General features: G+C 37.1%; 1 protein-coding gene across 8 annotated transcripts in view; it reads left to right on the top strand.

The window, feature by feature from the left end:
• The window catches only part of P4HA1 (prolyl 4-hydroxylase subunit alpha 1), a 100219-nt gene that overhangs the window by 25795 nt on the left and 54717 nt on the right, over window positions 1–19707 (top strand). For all 8 annotated transcript variants that reach the window (XM_059882509.1, XM_059882511.1, XM_059882514.1 and 5 more), the window contains 3 exon segments: window positions 1093–1189; window positions 3053–3204; window positions 6604–6741. In XM_059882509.1, coding sequence (XP_059738492.1) covers window positions 1093–1189; window positions 3053–3204; window positions 6604–6741 — 387 coding nt within the window.

The following is a 19707-nucleotide window of genomic DNA, read 5'->3' as shown; positions in this document are numbered from 1 at the left end:
ACTTAATAAAGCATACAAAAGAAAATTCTCTGATAGAGTCTACCTGGCAAATCACTTAATAGATATACTTAGTCTTTATTTTCCTATATGAATACTTTATATGTTTTAAAAGAGGTGTTTTCCTACATCCTGTTGACCAGTTTTACCCTTATGTGATTGTGGAGCTAAATAAAACACAAGCAAGTATATTTATGACACTTAATTTTGGAATGTAAAATGATGAGTTTTCTCATCCTATTGAGGCTTGCCTAGTGGCTCAGACCAGAGAAGGCAACGGCAACCCACACCCTTGCCTGGAAAATCCCATGGATGGAGGAGCCTAGTAGGCTGCAGTCCATGGGGTCTCTAGGAGTCGGACACGACTGAAGCGACTTAGCAACAGCAGCAGCAGTGGCTCAGACAGTAAAGAATCTGCCTGAAATGCAGACCTGGGCTTGATCCCTGAGTCAGCAAGATCCCCTGGAGAAGGGAATGGCTACCCACTCCAGTGTTCTTGCCTGGAGAATCCCATGGACAGAGAAGCCTGGTGGGCTACAGTCCATGTGGTCGCAAAGAGACACAATTGTGCAACTTTTTTCTCTCATCCCATTAGGAATAACTAAATATGGATATTTGAATTTCAGTTGTGAAGTTTTTAAGTTTAAAAGTTAAACTTTAAAAGTTTTAACTTTTTGTTAGTGTGATCTTTGTCAAATTGAATAAAAATTTAATCCTCAGTAGTCTCAAAACCCAAAAAAGATGAGGGGGGAGGTAGGGAAGAAGAAATGTTGATCCTTGGAAAGTAATGTTTTGAAATTAAAAAATAAATTCTTAGATGAATAATTTGTTGATATCCAAGCTTGCAGAATTAAGTAGCTTGAAAATTAGAATTGGACCACATGCCTAGAAAAGTTTGGGGCTTAATTTTTATTTATTTGGTTTTAAAAGAAAAAAAATGATGCTCTCTCCAAGATATCTGGTTCATGCCAGTTAAGTCCTTTCATTAAATGAAGCATTTGCAATCATTCTTAAATTATTCTAGAAAACTTGTTTTGACGTATGGGTGGGTATGTATGGGTATTTGATAACTGTCTTCTCTTTTCTTCTTTCTAGGTCAGATGACTGATTTGATTCATACTGAAAAAGATCTGGTGACTTCCCTGAAAGACTATATAAAGGCAGAAGAGGACAAATTAGAACAAATAAAAAAGTAAGTCAAGTGTTTTACTTATTATGACTGACTCCACCTGGATGTTTTCTTCCTGGGTAAAACATTCTTTAAGTGAAAATGAAAGCCCTCTGTCAGTCTTAAAAGGCCGGATAAGGGCTAAAATAGGACCACAGAAAACAAAAGTTAGGCCCAATTAAAGACTTCATGTGGAAGACTATGGATTGAGATAAGAATGTAAATGGATACAGGTAATTGACAGTTGTTTTTTTTTTTTTTAATAGTTGCTAATATCTTCTATCCTCCCTAATCAGGCAATTTTCCACTGCCTTTAGTTTTATGGTTGCATTCTAGAGATTACAGTGGTAAGTATAGTATTATTTAATTGATAGGTTTTTCTTCAAATGCTAATTTATCTTCAATTGACTCAGGTTCATAGTTAATCCTGACCTGAGAGTTCCTAGCCTTTGTTTAATGAGTAGCTAAGTAGTCAGGTTATTTATTTATGTATTTATTTTATTATTTTTTTTTTCTAATTTTATTTTATTTTTAAACTTTACATAATTGTATTAGTTTTGCCAAATATCAAAATGAATCCGCCACAGGTATACATGTGTTCCCCATCCTGAACCCTCCTCCCTCCTCCCTCCCCATACCATCCCTCTGGGCCATCCCAGTGCACCAGCCCCAAGCATCCAGCATCGTGCATCGAACCTGGACTGGCAACTCGTTTCCTACAAGATATTTTACATGTTTCATTGCCATTCTCCCAAATCTTCCCACCCTCTCCCTCTCCCACAGAGTCCATAAGACTGTTCTATACATCAGTGTCTCTTTTGCTGTCTCGTACACCGGGTTATTGTTACCATCTTTCTAAATTCCATATATATATTTATTTATGTATTTATTTTTAAGGTTTCTTTCTTTCTTTCTGCTTGGGTGTGCAGGGTCTGCATTGCTCTGCTCAGGCTGTCTCTAGTTGCAGTGCCCGGGCTTCTTGTTGAGGTGGCTTCTCTTGTTGCGTACCTGGGCTCTAGGTGCATGGGCTTCAGCAGTTGTTCATGGGCCTAGTTACCACTACATGTAGGATCTTCCTGGTGTAGGGATGGAACCTGTATCCCCTGTGTTGGCAGGCAGATTCTCAACCACTGGACTATCAGGGAAGCCCCAGTTTTTCTGTTTTAAAATATAGTTTCTAAGTACTGAGTACAAAATTTTTCTGTAAGTGTGATTTAAATGAATATGTAACTGAATTTGGATTGGGCTGATGTGTACTTTATAATAATCAATTATTTGGACTTGTAGGGAAATAAATTTTTAGATTCTTACTGCTGCTGCTACTGCTGCTAAGTTGCTTCAGTCATGTGTCCAACTCTGCGACCCCATAGATGGCAGCCCACCAGACTCCCCCATCCCTGGGATTCTCCAGGCAAGAACACTGGAGTGGGTTGCCATTTCCTTCTCCAGTGTATGAAAGTGAAAAGTGAAAGTGAAGTTGCTCAGTTGTGTCCGACTCTTAGTGACCCCATGGACTGCAGCCTACCAGGCTCTTCCGCCCATGGGAATTTCCAGGCAAGAGTACTGGAGTGGGGTGCCATTGCCTTCTCCGAGATTCTTACTAGAGGGGTCCAATCAACTTTTACTAAGATATGTTACATTTACTGTAACCATTTGGGAGAAACATAAAACTAAAAAAAGTCTTATATTTTAATTTTTCCAAATTAGATTTTATCTGTAAGAGAATCTTGCTTTTTTAAAAATCTTTATAATTTTGCTTAAAATATTTTTAGGTATAGTTTTAACTCAAAAACCTCTAATCTTTTTTGAGTGCTTTACTAAATTATGTTCTTCCTCATTAAGTGTGTATTTACTTTATGTATATTCCATTTGTGTCTTACATTTTAGATGGGCAGAGAAATTAGATCGATTAACCAGCACAGCGACAAAAGATCCAGAAGGATTTGTTGGACACCCTGTAAATGCATTCAAATTAATGAAACGTCTGAACACTGAGTGGAGTGAGTTGGAGAATCTGGTCCTTAAGGATATGTCAGATGGTAAGTCAGATGGTAAAACTAATGAGCCAAAAAAAAAAAAGCATTTTGGGTACTACCTGTAGAAATGCCAAAAGAAGTGATAAATTCAGTTCACAGAACATCAAGTGTTCAGTCTTATAACTAAATTATTGCTGAAATGTGTTTGATTTGACTAGAGTTAGTTTAGCCTAGATCCTGAATTCTTGATTTAAAAAAAAATGAGTAAACACTGAAAACAAAGAAAAATAAAATTTTATTCTTAAAAAAGGAATTTCTACTCTTCATTTACTTAACACTGGTCCTTTTTACTTTGAAATACACTAAAGTGAATCAATTATTGGCATATAGCTTCATTTCTGAGGATAATCATTTGCATTTTAGGATTACCTTCAGATTTTAAAAATTTATGGCTAGTTCTTTATCTTCTAATCAATTATTAACATACTGGGAGTGGTACTGATAAGGGAAAACATTAGCTGTGTTTTTCCTAGTACTTTGAAGCTTAGGATTGTTTTGGTTAACATAAACTATAAATTTAAAAACTGAGACTCCAAACAGTAATAATGAATGTCCTTCTCAATGAAATAGTAAAATTATAGTTGGAGTAATGAGATGTTTGAGATATTTAAGTAACATATACAGAAAACTAAGTCTGAAGTTTAAGGAAGTAAAGGTATTATTATGCTTAGTACATAGTATTTATTTGTTGAATGATTGAAGATGGCAAAAAAAGAAAAGAACTGAGCCAGCTGTGTAGGTGAAGTACTCCAAGGGTGCTTTCAAGTGTTTGTGAGCAGTAAACTAAGCTATTATGCATAGGATAGGAAAACCGTGCTAAGAAAAATTAAGGCAAGCACTTATAAATATTTTGACATGAGAAGGAAATACCTATGATCATTTGCTCTCTTATATAACACCATGAGAATATTTTTAAGGTCATATATATTCATATATATATGCGTTTATATACATATATACATATACACATGTTTATTTATTATTAAAAAAAACCTCAAGTAACGACCTGTATGACCTAAGTGTTTTTAAAATAAGATAAGCCTCAAGACTTTGGTATTTTAATCTGTGGTAGTACCCCATAATGCCATAGTAGATAAGCATTTTCTCTTATTGGAGAGGATTTTAAGCAACTTCTAGGAGATTTTTTTTTTGAGGCATAAAAAACATTACAGTTCTCTGTAAAACTTGCTTGTAAAAATTGTGTGGATTTTGTGACTTAAAACTATAAAGAATATGCTTAATATGAACTTAGACCTCTTCAGCTAGTTGTTTGTTTATACATTTCAATTAACATAAAAATACCTGGCCTTTTGATGATCAGAGTATGTACATAGTTGATTATAAGTAAATGAGCGTGGAGGGAAGTCTCATACCTAACTTTGATCTGCAAATGATGACACATATATTATTCAAATTTTAAATCACTTTTTGTTTCTGTTGTATTGATTTATTAAGGGAGTATTTAGCATCCATTTTCCTTCAGAGTTATATGTATGTACTTGTGCTTAGTAGCCCAGTTGTGTCCAACTCTTTACAACCCTTTGGACTGTAGCCTGCCAGGCTCCTCTGTTCATGGGATTTTTTCCCTTAATATATATATTTTATTGAAGTATAGTTGACTTACAGTGTTTCAGGTACACAGCAAGGTGATTCATTTATATATATGCATATGTTATTTTTGAAATTATTTTCCATTATAGATTTTTACAAGATATTGACTATAGTTCCTTGTTTTGTACAGTAAACCTTTGTTGCTTGTTGTATGTCTGTATTTTTTAATTAAAAATTTAGCATTTTATTCATAGTAAGTAAAAAAAAGTGTAATCAAAATGTCATACATTTTTTAATTAGGCAAAATTTCATAAGTTTTCTAAAATATATATATTATACATATATATGTATACAAAAACTTGACTACTATGCTTGATAAAGCCTTGAGAACATCAAAAAAAAAAAAGAGATGGGGAAATTGGAAAACATAAACTAAGTGAAATGGGAGCACTGAATATAAAATAGAAAAAGTGAAACAAACTAAATAAAAGATCATCATGTAGATCCATGGGATGTTTTTTAGGCAAAAATACTGGAGGAGTTGCCATTTTCCTCCTCCAGGGGATCTTGCTGATCAGGGATCAAATCTCCTGTGTCTCCTCCTCTGAAGGCAAATTCTTAACCTGCTGAGCCATCAGGGAGGCCCTAGGAGTTACATAGTTACCAGTAATTTCTGAATTTGATTTTTGCTATATTTTATGTAAAACATTTAAAAATTAATATTAGGATTTATGTAGAGCAAACCTTGATTGATGAACACTATATTTGATAATTAAATAGATCTAAATATATTTTAATAAATGAGCTTACCCAATACTCTGAAATAAGTAATTATTTCTTCCTTCTCCTTAAAGAATTCCACCAAACTTTATGTATTTACACACCTATGTGATATGTGGCACATGGAAAAAGAAAATAGAACTTTAAAAGCATACATTTTATCTGAAAATATAATTTGTTGCCAGTGAATTTGGTTTTCAAGTATTTAAATCTGTTTGCTTTTCAAGCTTCAAGCTTAGCAGAGGCTGTACTGTGTAACTAAAACCTATTCAGATAGATATAATTTATGCAGTGACCTCAGATTACATAAGCAACATTAAAAATGGTTTGGGAAGATATAACAAATTAGAGGTGTATCAAGTCTCATTCAGTGTATTTAATTTTTTCTTGTTACACATGATATAGTGGAAAATTATAATAATATAGATTAAAAAAATCTTTATAAGACTTGTGTTAGAAATTAAAAGTCTGTGAGGGTCTAGAGTCTTTTTTCTTCCAATTATATTGAGATATAATTGACATATGGTACTGTAGAAGTTTAAAGTGTACGGTACAATGATTTTACTTACACACATTGGGGAATGATTATCATAGTTAGTGAACATTCATCATCCCATGTAGTTACAAAATTTAAAAAATAGAAAAAATGTTTTTCCTTGTAATGAGAACTCTTAGGATGTACTCTTTTTTATGTAGGTGTTAATTATATTTATCGTGTTGTACATTACATCCTCCGTACTTATTTATCTTATACCTGAATCTTTGTGCCTTTTGCCTGCCTTCCTCCAAATCCCTTATACCCCTACCACCTGCCTCTGATAACCACAAACCTGATCTCTTTTTGAGATCATGAGTTTGTTTTTGAAATATAACTGACCTACAATACTATGTTAGTTCCTGTTATACAACATATTGATCCTATATTTCTGTGTATTTCAAAATGATCACCATGAGAAGTCCAGGTATGAAATGTCATCACGGTACAAATATATTACATAGTTATCAACTATATTCCCTACATTGTACATTTCAAACTTGTGTCTAAATCTTTTTTCGCTCCTCTATTTTAAGGTTTTATCTCTAACCTAACCATTCAGAGACAGTACTTCCCTAATGATGAAGATCAGGTTGGGGCAGCCAAAGCTCTGTTGCGTCTACAGGACACCTACAATTTGGATACAGATACCATCTCAAAGGGTGATCTTCCAGGTAAGGATTCTTGTAGCCTATGAAAAAACCCATCTCCTGGCTTCTCTGTTCAGTCCATTAGGACAATATTGATATAAGAAGACTTCAGTTATTTAAAAATTTTTAACACTAATTTGTTTCATATCCTTTGGGTCAAAACAACCTTTTCTCTAGTTCTTAATAGTTGTGGATAAGCTGCTAGCTTGTTACTGTGAAAGCCTGTGATTTTAGGGACTAACTTAAGCAATTTTAACATGAAAGAGAAACTATTTTTCCAAATGTCTTTCTTTATAATACCAATGTTTGTATGTAAAGTTATAAGGGAATTGATAAAGTTTGTATGTTCACTATTTTAAAACCAAGATATGTGGAGTGTGTGCTGATTTTTAGTATTCTATAGTATGAAACATCCTGCTTTCTGACTCTTTTTCGCAAAACACTTTTTAAAATACTTTTATTTATTTTTGGCTGTGCTGGGTGTTTGTTGCTTCATGTGGGATTTCTGTAGTTGCAGAGAGTGGGAGCTACTCCAGTTGCGGTATGCTAGCTTCTCATTGCAGTGGCTTCTCTTGTTGCAGAGCACAGGCTCTAGAGCACTCAGGCTTGAGTAGTTATGGAGAATGGAATCAGTAGTTGCGGCTTTCAGGCTCTAGAGTGTGGGCTCAGTATTTGGCACACACGCTTATTATAGTATCCCTCATGGCATGTGGGATCCTCCTGGACCAGGGATTAAACTGGTGTCCGTGCATTGCAAGGTGGCCTGTCAACCACTGGACCACCAGGGAAGCCCCCAAACCCTCTTTTTTTAAGTTACAGCTGATTTCATGGTAATCCATTTAAATTTTTTATTGTGAAAAGAACATAAAAACAAAATTTACCATGTTAACCAATTTTAAATGTGTAGTTTATGGCATTAGGTGCATTTGCATTTTTATGCAACCATTATTACCATCCATCTGCATAGCTTTTTTCATCTTTTGAAACCAAAGCTCTGCAGTCATTAAACAATAACTCCCCAACCCCCACTTTCCCAGCCCCAAGCAACTGTCATTCTACTTTTTGTCTCTGATTTTGACTACTCTGAGTCCGTCATGTAAGTAGAATCATATAGTGTTTGCCTTTTTGTGACTGGCTTATTTCACTTAGGATGATGTCCTTCAAGGGTCATCCATGTTGTTGTATATGTTGAAACTTCCTTCATTTCTAAGGCTCAATAATATTCCATTGTATGTATCCATATTTTGTTATGCATTCATCTGTCCATGGACACTTGGGCTGCTTCCACATGTCAGCTGTTGTGAATAATGCTGCTGTGAACAAGGGTGTGCAAATAGCTCTTCAAGACACTGCCTTTCATTCTTGAGTATATACCCAGAAGTGGAATTGCTGGATCAGATGGTAATTCTATTTTTAATTTTTGAGAAGACACCATTTTACATTCCCACCAACAGTGCACAAGGGTTCCAGTTTCTCTAGACCATTGCCTACACTGGTTATTTTCTTTTTTTAAATTATTTATTTGTTTACACAAATTTCATATAAACAGAAAAGTATAGAGAATAGCATTCATGAACCTGCCACCTAGGATTCATATTAATATTGTACCTTATTTGCCACATAATTATGTATGTATTTATTTATGTTTAATTGGAGGATAATTACTTTACAATTGGAGAAGGAAATGGCAACCCACTCCAATATTCTTGCCTGGAGAATTCCCATGAACAGAGGGGTCTGACGGGCTACAGTCCATGGGGTCTCAAAGAGTCGAACACGGCTGAGCGACTAAGCACAATTACTTTACAATACTGTGATGGTTTTTGCCATATATCAGTATGAATTGGCCATGGGTACACGTCCCCTCCCTTTTGATAGCCTCTCCCTCCTACCTTCCACCCCGTGCATCTAGGTTTTCACAGAGCACTGGCTTTGGGTTCCCTGCGTCAAATATCGGACTCCCACTGGCTATCTGTTTTACATATGGAAATGTATATGTTTCAAGGCTATTCTCTCAAATCATCCCACCCTCTCCTTCCCGTACTGTGTCCAAAAGTCTGTTCTTTATGTCTGTGTCTCCTCAGATGCCCTGCACATAGGATCATTGGTACTAACTTGTTAATATACAATATTTGTCTTTCTTATTTACTTCATTCTGTATAATAGGCTCTGTGTTTATTCATCTCATTAGAACTGACTCAAATGCATTCCTTTTTATAGCTGAGGAATATTCCATTGTGTATAGGTACCAGTTTCCTTATCCATTCATCTGTCTATGGACATATGGGTTGCTTCCACGTCCAGTTCAGTTTAGTTGCTCGGTCATGTCTGACTCTTTGCAACGCTATGGATTGCAGCACACCAAGCTTCCCTGTCCATCCCCAAATCCCGGAGCTTGCTCAAACTTATGTCCACTGAGTCGGTGATGCTATCCAACCATCTCATCCTTTGTTGTCCCCTTCTCCTCCCGCCTTCAATCTTACCCAGCATCAGGGTCTTTTCCAGTGAGTCAGCTCTTTGCATCAGGTGGCCAAAGTATTGGAGTTTCAGCTTCAGCATCAGTCCTTCCAATGAATATTCAGGATTGATTTCCTTTAGGATTGACTGGTTTGATCTTGCAATCCAAGGGACTCAACCAGAGTCTTCTCCAATACCACAGTACAAAAGCATCAATTCTTCAGCACTCAGCTTTCTTTATAGTCCAACTCTTACATCCATACATGACTACTGGAAAAATCATAGTTTAGACTAGATGGACCTTTGTCGGCAAAGTAATGTCTCTGCTTTTTAATATGTTGTCTAAGTTGGTCATAGCTTTTCTTCCAGGGAGCAAGCGTCTTTTAATTTCATGACTGCAGTCACCATCTGCAGTGATTTTGGAGCCCCCCAAAATAGTCTCTCACTGTTTGGATTCTTTCCCCATCTTTTTGCCATTAAGTGATGGAACCAGATGCCAGGATCTTAGTTTTTTGAATGTTGAGTTTTAAGCCAACATTTTCACTCTCCTTTTTCAGTTTCAAGAGGCTCTTTAGTTCTTCTTCACTTTCTGTCCATAAGGGTGGTGTCATCTGCATATCTGAGGTTATTGATATTTCTCCCGGAAATCTTGATTCCAGCTGGTGCTTCATCCAGCCCAGCATTTCGCATGATATACTCTGCATGTAAGTTAAATAAGCAGGGTGGACAAGAAACAGCTTTGACATACTCCTTGCCTGACTTGGAACCAGTCCGTTGTTTGATGTCCGGTTTTAACTGTTGTTTCTTGACCTGCATAAGATTTCTCAGGAGGCATGTCAGGTGGTCTGGTATTCTCATATTTCCACAGTATGTTGTGATCCACACAGTCAAAGGTTTTGGCATAGTCGATAAAGTAGATGTTTTTCTGGATCTTTCTTGCCTTTTTGATGATCCAGCAGATGTTGGCAATGTTCCTCTGCCTTTTCTAAAACCAGCTTGAACATCTGGAAGTTCACGGTTCACGTACTGTTGAAGCCTGGCTTGGAGAATTTTGAGCATTACTTTGCTAGCATGTGAGATGAGTGCAATTGTGCAGTAGTTTGAGCATTCTTTGACATTGCCTTTCTTTGGGATTGGGATGAAAACTGACCTTTTCCAGTCCTGTGGCCACTGCTGAGTTTTCCAAATTTGCTGGCATATTGAGGGCAGCACTTTTACAGCATCATCTTTTAGGATTTGAAATAACTCAACTGTGATTCCGTCACCTCCACTAGCTTTGATCATAATGATGCTTCCTAAGGCCCACTTGACTTCGCATTCCAGGATGTCTGGCTCTAGGTGGGTGATCACACCATCGTGGTTATCTGGGTCATTAAGATCTTTTTTATATACTTCTGTGTATTCTTGCCACCTCTTCTTAATATCTTATGTTTCTGTTAGGTCCATACCATTTCTGTCGAGCCCATCTTTGCATGAAATGTTCCCTTGGTATCTCTAATTTTCTTAGAGTCTTTTCCATTCTATTGTTTTTCTCTATTTCTTTGCATTGATCACTGAGGAAGGCTTTCTTATCTCTCCTTGCTGTTCCTTGGAACTTTGCATTCAGATGGGTATATCTTTCCTTTTCTCCTTTGCCTTTCACTTCTCTTCTTTTCTCAGCTATTTGTAAGACCTCCTCAGACAACCATTTTGCCTTTTTGTATTTCTTTTTCTTGGGGATGGTCTTGATCAGTGCCTCCTGTACAATGTCACAAACCTGCATCCATAGTTCTTAAGGCACTCTGTCTATTAGATCTAATCCCTTGAATCTGTTTGTCACTTCCACTGTATAATTGTAAGGGATTTGATTTAGGTCATACCTGAATGGCCTAGTGGTTTTCCCTACTTTCTTCAATTTAAGTCTGAACTTGGCAATAAGGGGTTCATGGTCTGAGCCACACTCAGCTCCTCGTCTTGTTTTTCTGACTGTATAGAGTTTCTCCATCTTTGGCTGCAAAGAATATAATCAGTCTGATGTCAGTATTGACCATCTGGTGATGTCCATGTGTAGAGTCTTCTCTTGTGTTGCTGGAAGAGGGTGTTTGCTATGACCAGTGTGTTCTCTTGGCAGAACTCTATTAGCCTTTGCCCTGCTTCTTTTTGGATTCCCAAGGCCAAATTTGCCTTGTTACTCCTGGTATCTCTTGACTTCCTACTTTTGCATTCCAGTCCCCTATGATGCAAAGGACATCTTTTTTTGGTGTTAGTTCTAGAAATTAAAAGACGCTTACTCCTTGGAAGGAAAGTTATGACTAACCTAGATAGCATGTTCAAAAGCAGATACATTACTTTGCCAACAAAGGTTCATCTAGTCAAGGCTATGGTTTTTCCTGTGGTCATGTATGGATGTGAGGTCATGTATGGACTGTGAAGAAGGCTGAGCACTGAAGAATTGATGCTTTTGAACTGTGGTGTTGGAGAAGACTCTTGAGAGTCCTTTGGACTGCAAAGAGATCCAACCAGTCCATCCTGAAGGAGATCAGCCCTGGGTGTTCTTTGGAAGGAATGATGTTAAAGCTGAAACTCCAGTACTTTGGCCACCTCATGCGAAGAGTTGACTCATTGGAAAAGACTCTGATGCTGGGAGGGATTGGGGGCAGGAGGAGAAGGGGACGACAGAGGATGAGATGGCTGGATGGCATCACTGACTCGATGGACGTGAGTCTGGGTGAACTCCGGGAGTTGGTGATGGACAGGGAGGCCTGGCGTGCTGCAGTTCATGGGGTTGCAAAGAGTCGGACACAACTGAGCAACTGAACTCAATTGAACTAGAAGTTCTTGTAGGTCTTCATAGAACCATTCAGCTTCTTCAGCATTACTTTTCGAGGAATAGACTTGGATTATTGTGATATTGAATAGTTTGCCTTGGAAACAAACGGGGATCATTCTGTTGTTTTTGAAGTTGCACCCAAGTACTGCATTTTGGACTCTTTTTTGACTATGATGGCTACTCCATTTCTTCTAAGGGATTCTTGCCCACAGTAGTAGATATAATGGTCATCTGAGTTAAATTCACCCATTCCAGTCCATTTTAGTTCACCGATTCCTAAAATGCCAGCGTTGACTCTTGCCATCTCCTGTTTGACCACTTCCAATTTGCCTTGATTCATGCACCTAATATTCCAGGTTCCCATGCAGTATTGTTCTTTACAGCATCAGACTTAACTTCCATCACCAGTCCCATCCACAACTGGGTGTTGTTTTGCTTTGGCTCTGTGTCTTCGTTCTCTCTGGGGCTATTTCTCACTGATCTCCAATAGCATATTGGGCACCTACCAACCTGGGGAGTTCATCTTTCAGTGTCCTATCTTTCTGTGTATATCCATGTCATCTTTCAGTGTCACGCCCATGTCCTAGCTATTGTAAACGGTGCTGCAGTGACACGGGGATACATGTGTCCTTTTTAGTTATGGTTTCCTTCGGAGAAGGCAGTGGCGCCCCACTCCAGTATTCTTGCCTGGAAAATCCCGTGGACGGAGGAGCCTGGTAGGCTGCAGTCCATGGGGTCGCTACAGTCGGACACGACTGAGTGACTTCACTTTCACTTTTCGCTTTCATGCACTGGAGAAGGAAATGGCAACCCACTCCAGTGTTCTTGCCTGGAGAATCCCAGGGACGGGGGAGCCTGCTGGGCTGCCGTCTATGGGGTCACACAGAGTCGGACACGACTGAAGTGACGTCGTCGTCGTCGTCGTCGTCGTCGTAGTAGTAGTGTAAATGCCCAGTAATGGGATTGCTGGGTCATATGTTAGTGTTTTCCTAGTTTTTAAAGGAATCTCCGTACTGTTCTCCAAGTGGTTACATCAATTTGTATTCCCACCAGGAGTATAAGAGGGTTCCATTTTCTCCACATCAAACAGCATTTATTGTTTGTAGATGTTTTGATGGCCATTCTGACCAGTGAGAGGTGATACCTCATTATAATTTAATTTGCATTCCTCTAATGATGAGCAGTGTTGAGCATGTTTCATGTATTTATTAGTCATCTTTATGTCTTCTTTGGAGAAATGTCTGTTTAGGTCTTCTGCCTACTTTTTGATTGGGTGGTTTGTTTTTCTGGTATTGAGCTGCATGAGCTACTTGTATATTTTGGAGATTAAATCTTTGTCAGTCATTAAGTTTGCTGTTATTTTCTCCCATTCTGAGGGTGTGTTGTCTTTTCACCTTGCTTATAATTTCCTTTGTTGTGCAAAATTTTAAATTTTAATTCGGTCCCAATTGTTTATTTTTGTTTTTACTTCATTTCCTCTAGGAGGTGGGTCATAGAGGATCTTGCTGTGATTTATGTTAGAGTGTGCTCTGCCTATGTTTTCCTCTAAGATTTTTATAGTTTCTGGTCTTACATTTAGGTCTTTGATCTATTTTGAGTTTATTTTTGTGTATGGAGTTAGGAAGTGTTCTAATTTCATTTTATTAGTAACGTAGTTGACCAGTTTTCCCAGAACCACTTGTTGAAGAGACTGTTTTCTCCATTGTATATTTTTGCTTCCTTTGTCAAAGATAAGGCCCACTGGGGCATGGATTTATCTCCAGGCTTTATATCTTGTTCCATTGGTCTGTATTTCTGTTTTTGTGCCAGTACCATACTGTCTTGATGACTGTAGCTTTGTAGTAGATATAAAGTCAGGAAGGTTGATTCCTGCAGTTCCATTCTTCTTTCTCAAGTTTACTTTGGCTGTTCAGGGTCGCTTGTGTTTCCACACAAATTGTGAAATTATTTGTTCTAGTTCTGTGAAAAATACCATTGGCAGTTTGATAGGGATTGCATTGAATCTATAGATTGCTTTGGGTCATGTAGTCACTTACACTATATTGATTCTTTCAATCTAAGAACATTGTATATCTCTCCATCTTTTTTGTCATCTTTGATTTCTTTCATCAGTGTCTTATAGTTTTATGCATACAGATCTTTTGTCCCTTTAGGTAAATTTATTCCTAAGTATTTTATTCTTTTTATTGCAATGGTGAGTGGGATTGTTTCCTTGATTTCTCTTTCTAATTTTTCATTATTAATATATTGGAATTCCAGGGATTTCTGCATATTAATTTTATATCCTGTGACTTTACTATATTCATTGATTAGCTCAAATAGTTTTCTGATGGCATCTTTAGGGTTTTCTATGTAGAGAATCATGTCATCTGCAAACAGTGGGAGTTTTACTTCTTCTTTTCCAATCTGGATTCCTTTTATTTTTCTTCTCTGATTGCTGTGGCTAGGGCTTCCAAAACTATGTTGAATAATAGTAGTGAAAGTGGGTATCCTTGTCTTGTTCCTGATTTTAGAAGAAGTGCTTTCAGTTTTTCACCATTGGGATATTTGCTGTGGGTTTGTTGTATATGGGCTTTATTATGTTGAGTTATCTTCCTTCTGGTGTTGAATTTTGTCAGTCTTTCTCTGCATCTATTGAAATGATCATATGATTTTTGTCTTTCAATTTGTTAATATGGTATATCACATTTATTTGCATATTGAAGAATATTTGCATCCCTGGGATAAAGCTAACTTATTCATGATGTATGATCTTTTAAGAGTATTATTGAATTCTGTTCACTAGAATTTTGTTGAGGACTTCTACATCCATGTTCATCAGTGATTTTGGCCTGTAATTTTCTTTTCTTGTGACATCTTTGTCTGGTTTTGGTGTTAGGGTGATGGTGGCCTTATAGAATGAATTTGGGAGTTTTCCTTCCTCTGCATTTTTCTGGAAGAGTTTGAGCAGGATAAGTGTTAGCTCTTCTCTAAACTTTTGGTAGAATTCACCTATGAAGCCATCTGGCCTTGGGCTTTTGTTTGTTGGAGATTTTTTATTTCAGTTTTGAGTTCCATGCTTGTGATTGATCTGTCTGTGTTTTATTTCTTCCTGGTTCAGGTTTGGAAGGTTCTACTTTTCTAAGAATTTGTCCATTACTTCCACGTTGTCCATTTATTGGCATATAGTTGCTCATAGTAGTCTCTTAGGATCCTTTGTATTTCTGTGTTGTCTGTTGTAACTTCTTTTTCATTTCTGATTTTATTGATTTGAGTTTTGATTTTTAATCCCTTTTTTTCTTGATGAGTCTGGTTAACAGTTTGTCAATTTTATCTTCTTAAAGGACCAGCTTTGCTATAGTCTTTCATTTCTTTTGCACTTATTTCTTCTCTGATCTTTATGATTTCTTTCCTTTAATAACTTTGGGTTGGTTTTTTGTTGTTGTTCTTTTTCTAGTTGCTTTAGGTGTAAGTTTAGGTTGTGTGTTTGATGTCTCTCTTGTTTCTTGAGGTAGACTTATATTGCTGTAAACTTCCCTCTTCACGCTGCTTTTACAGCAGCCCATAGATTTTGAGTTGTCATGGTTTCATTGTCATTTGTTTTTAGGCATATTTTGATTTCCTTTTTGATTTCTTTAGTTATCTCATGGTTATTCAGAAGCATATTGTTTAGCAACCATGTGTTTGTGTTTTTTAGTGTTTCCTATAGTTGATATCTGGATGGCATCACAGACTCGATGGACATGAGTCTGAGTGAACTCTGGGAGTTGGTGATGGACAGGGAGGCCTGGCGTGCTGCGATTCATGGGGTCGCAAAGAGTTGGACACAACTGAGCGACTTAACTGAACTGATAGTTGATATCTAATCTTACAGTGTTATGATCAGAAAAGATGCTTGAAATGATTTCAATTTTAAATAAATTTACCAAGGCTTGATTTGAGGCCCAGAATGTGGTCTGTCCTGGAGAATGTTCCATATGCACTTGGGAAAATAGTGAAATCTATTGTTTTTGGATGAAATGCGCTGTAGATATCATTTAGGTCCAATGGGTATAATGTATCATTTAAAACCTGTGTTTACTTATTAATTTTTTGTCTGGATGATCTTTTCATTGGTGTGAGTGGGATATTAAAATCCCCCACTATTATTGTGTTCCTGTTTGTTAGCATTTGCCTTATGTATTGAGGTGCTCCTGTGTTGAGTGCATATGTGTTTATAATCATTATGTCTTCTTGAATTAATCCCCTGATCATTATGTAGTGTCCTTCTTTGTCCCTTCTAACGTTCTTTATTTTAAAGTCTATTTTGTCTGATACGAGCATTGCTATTACCTCTTTCTTTTGGTCTCTGTTTGCATGGAATATCTTTTTCCAGTCCCTCACTTTCAGTTTGTTCATGTCCCTAGGTTTTAGGTGGATCTCTAATAGACAGTGTATATAGGGGTCTTGTTTTGGTATACATTCAGCCAATCTGTGTCTTTTGGGTGGAGCATTTAGCTCATTTACATTCAGGCTGACTATTGATGAGTATGATCCTGTTACCATTTACTTTATTGTTTTGGATTTGTTTTTATAGGCCTTTTCTGTGTTTCTTGTCTAGAGAAGTTCCTTTAGCATTTGTTGAAGGGCTGGTTTGGTGGTGCTGAATTCTCTTAGCTTTTGCTTGTCTGTAAAGCTTTTGATTTCTCCTTTGAATGAGATTCTTACTGGATGGATAGACTAATCTCAGTTGTAGGTTTTTGCTTTTTATCACTTTAAGTATATCCTGCTATTCTGTTCTGGCCTGTATGAAAGTGAAAGTCACTCAGTCATGTCCAGCTCTTTGTGACCCCATGGACTATATAGTCCATGGAATTCTTCAGGCCAGAATACTGGAGTAGGTAAACTTTCCTTTGTCCAAGGAATTGTCCCAATCCAGAGATTGAACCCAGGTCTCCTGCAGTGAATGCAGATTTTTTACCAGCTGAATCACAAGGGAAAGCCAGGAATACTGGAGTGGGTAGCCTATCCCTTCTCCAGGGGATCTTCCTGACCCAGGAATTGAGCCAGGATCTCTTGCATTGCAGGTGGATTCTTTACCAATAGTTTGTTTAAAGATCAGCTGTTAGCCTTATGGGGATCCCCTGGTATGTTACTGTTGCTTTTCCCTTTCTGCTTTTAATATTTGTTCTTTGTGTTTAATTGTTGTTAGTTTGATTAACATGTGTCTTGTTGTGTTTCTCCTTGGGTTTGTCTTGTATGGGACTCTCTGGGCTTCCTGGTCTTGGGTGGCTATTTCGTTCCCTATTTCTTTTTTTTTTTTGATAGTAGCCAACCTAGTGCATGTGAGGTGGTATCTCACTGCAGTTTTGCATTTCCCTAGTCACTGATGTTGAGCATCTTTTCATGTACTTATTAGCAGCCATCTGTATGTCTTTGAAGAAGTATCTGTTCAAGTCCTTTGCCTATTATTTAATTGGGTTACTCATTTTTTTGTTGTTGAGTTTTAGAGATTCTCTATATATAATGCCTTATGAGATACATGATTTGCAAATATTTTCTCCTGTTCTGTGGGTTGCCTTTTTACTCCACTGATAACTGTATTTTGTATCCAAATTTTAAAATTTTTACAAAGTCCAGTTTTTTTTTTTTCTTCTGTTGCCTGTGCCTTTAGGGTCGTATACAAGAAATCATTGCCCAATCCAGTGTTATGAAGCTTTTGTCCTATGGTTTCTTTTAAAAGTTTTACTGTTTTAGATCTTATATTTAGGTCCTTGATTTATTTAGAGTTAATTTTTACATGTGGTATTTGGTAAGGGTTCAGCTTCATTCTTTGCATGTAAATATTTGGTTTTCCTGGCACCGTTTGTTGAAAAGATCGTCATTTTCCCATTGAATGGTCTTGCCATGCTTGTCAGAAATCATTTGACAATATATACAAGGGTTTATTTCTGGCTCTCTATTGCATTGGTCTCTAAGTCTGTTTTTATGCTGGTCTATAAATTGTTTTTTTACACACTACTTTATTATTGTAGCTTTGTATTAAGTTTTGAAATCAGGAAATATGAGTTTTCCAGTTTTGTTCTTTTATAGGATTGCTTTGACTATTCTGGGTTTCTTGAGATTCTGTATGAATTCTATGATGGAGTTTTCTATTTCTATTTCTGTCTTTTGCATTGAAACTGCAGGTCACTTTGGATAGTACTGACATTTTAATAATGTTGTCTTCCAATCCATGAACATGGCATGTGTTTTTCATTTATTTATGTTGTCTTTCAGTAGCTTTTTGTAGTTTTCACTGTATGTCTTTCACCTCCTTGGTTAAGTTAATTCCTAAGTACTTTATGCTTAGATTTGTTTTTGTAATTTTTTATATTGCTCATTATTGGTACATAGAAATGCAACTTCTTTTTGTGTGTTGTCTTTACATCCTGCAACTTGGCTGAATTAATTTACTAGTTCTAACAAGTGTTTTTGCGGGAGGATTCTTAGGATTTTCTAGTATAAGATAATGTTATCTGTGGGGAGTGTCCTGGTCGTCCAGGGGCTAGGACTCTGAGCTTTCACAGATAAGGGCGCAGGTTCAATCCCTGGTTGGGGAACTAAAATCCCACCAACTGTGTGGTGTGGCAAAAACAAAAAACTGTTATCTGCAAATGGAGATCAGTTTACTTCTTCCTTTCCAGTTTGGGTACCTTTAAGCTTGTTCTTGCCTATTTGCTCTGGCTGCAACTTCAAGTACTAAGTTGAATACAGTGGCAAAAGTGGGCATCCTTGTTCTCATTCTCAAAGGAGAAGCTTTCAGTCTTTTACCATTGAGTGGGTTTTTCAAATATATCTTTTATTATGTTAAAGTATTGATAAACTTCTATTCCTAGTTTGTTGAGTGGTTTTTTTTCCATTATGAAAGAATACTGAATTTTGTCAGTTGCTTTTTTTTGCATCAGTTGAGATGATCATATGTATGTTTTTTCCCCTTTATTCCATTAATGTGGTGTGTTATATTGATCAATATTCATATGTTGAAATATCCTTGCATTACAGGAGTAAGTTCCACTTGGTCATGGTGTGTAACCATGTAATCATGGTGTATAATCATATGCTGCTGGATTCTGTTTGCTAGCATTTTAAAAAAAATATTTATTTATTTGGCTTTGCTAGATCTGAGTTGCAGCACATGGGCTCTTTAGTTGTGGCATGTGGGATCTAGTTCCCTGACCAGGGGTTGAATCTGGGACTCCTGCATTAGAGGGGCAGAGTCGTAACCAGTGTACCATCAGGGAAGTCCCTGTTTATTAGTATTTTGTTGAAAATTTTTGCATCAGTGTTCATAAGTGATGTTGGTCTGTAGTTTTCTTGTAGTGTCTTTTTCTGGCTTTGGTATGGGGATGATTCTGGCCTCATAGAATGAGATAAGTGTTCTTTCCTGTCTTTTTGAAAAGTTTGAGAAGGATTGGTATTAGGTTTTTTTTTTAATGTTTGATAGAATTCTCCAGTGAAGCTAATAGTCTTCCAGTCCATGAACATGGCACATGTTTTCCATTTATTTGTGTTAATAACAGAGCTTTTCTTTTGTCAGAATACTGTTGATAACTGATTGAGTTTCCTTACTCAGTTCAGTTCAGTCACTCAGTCGTGTCTGACTTTGAGACCCCATGAACTGCAGCACGCCAGGCCTCCCTGTCCATCACCAACTGCCGGAGTCTACCCAAACCCATGTCCATTGAGTCGGTGATGCCATCCAACCATCTCATCCTCTCTCGTCC

This window comes from Bos taurus, chromosome 28 (genome assembly GCF_002263795.3).
Source record: "Bos taurus isolate L1 Dominette 01449 registration number 42190680 breed Hereford chromosome 28, ARS-UCD2.0, whole genome shotgun sequence".
NCBI lineage: Eukaryota > Metazoa > Chordata > Mammalia > Artiodactyla > Bovidae > Bos > Bos taurus.
The sequence above is the reverse complement of the archived record's forward strand: the minus strand, read 5'-3'. Positions and strand labels throughout refer to the sequence as shown.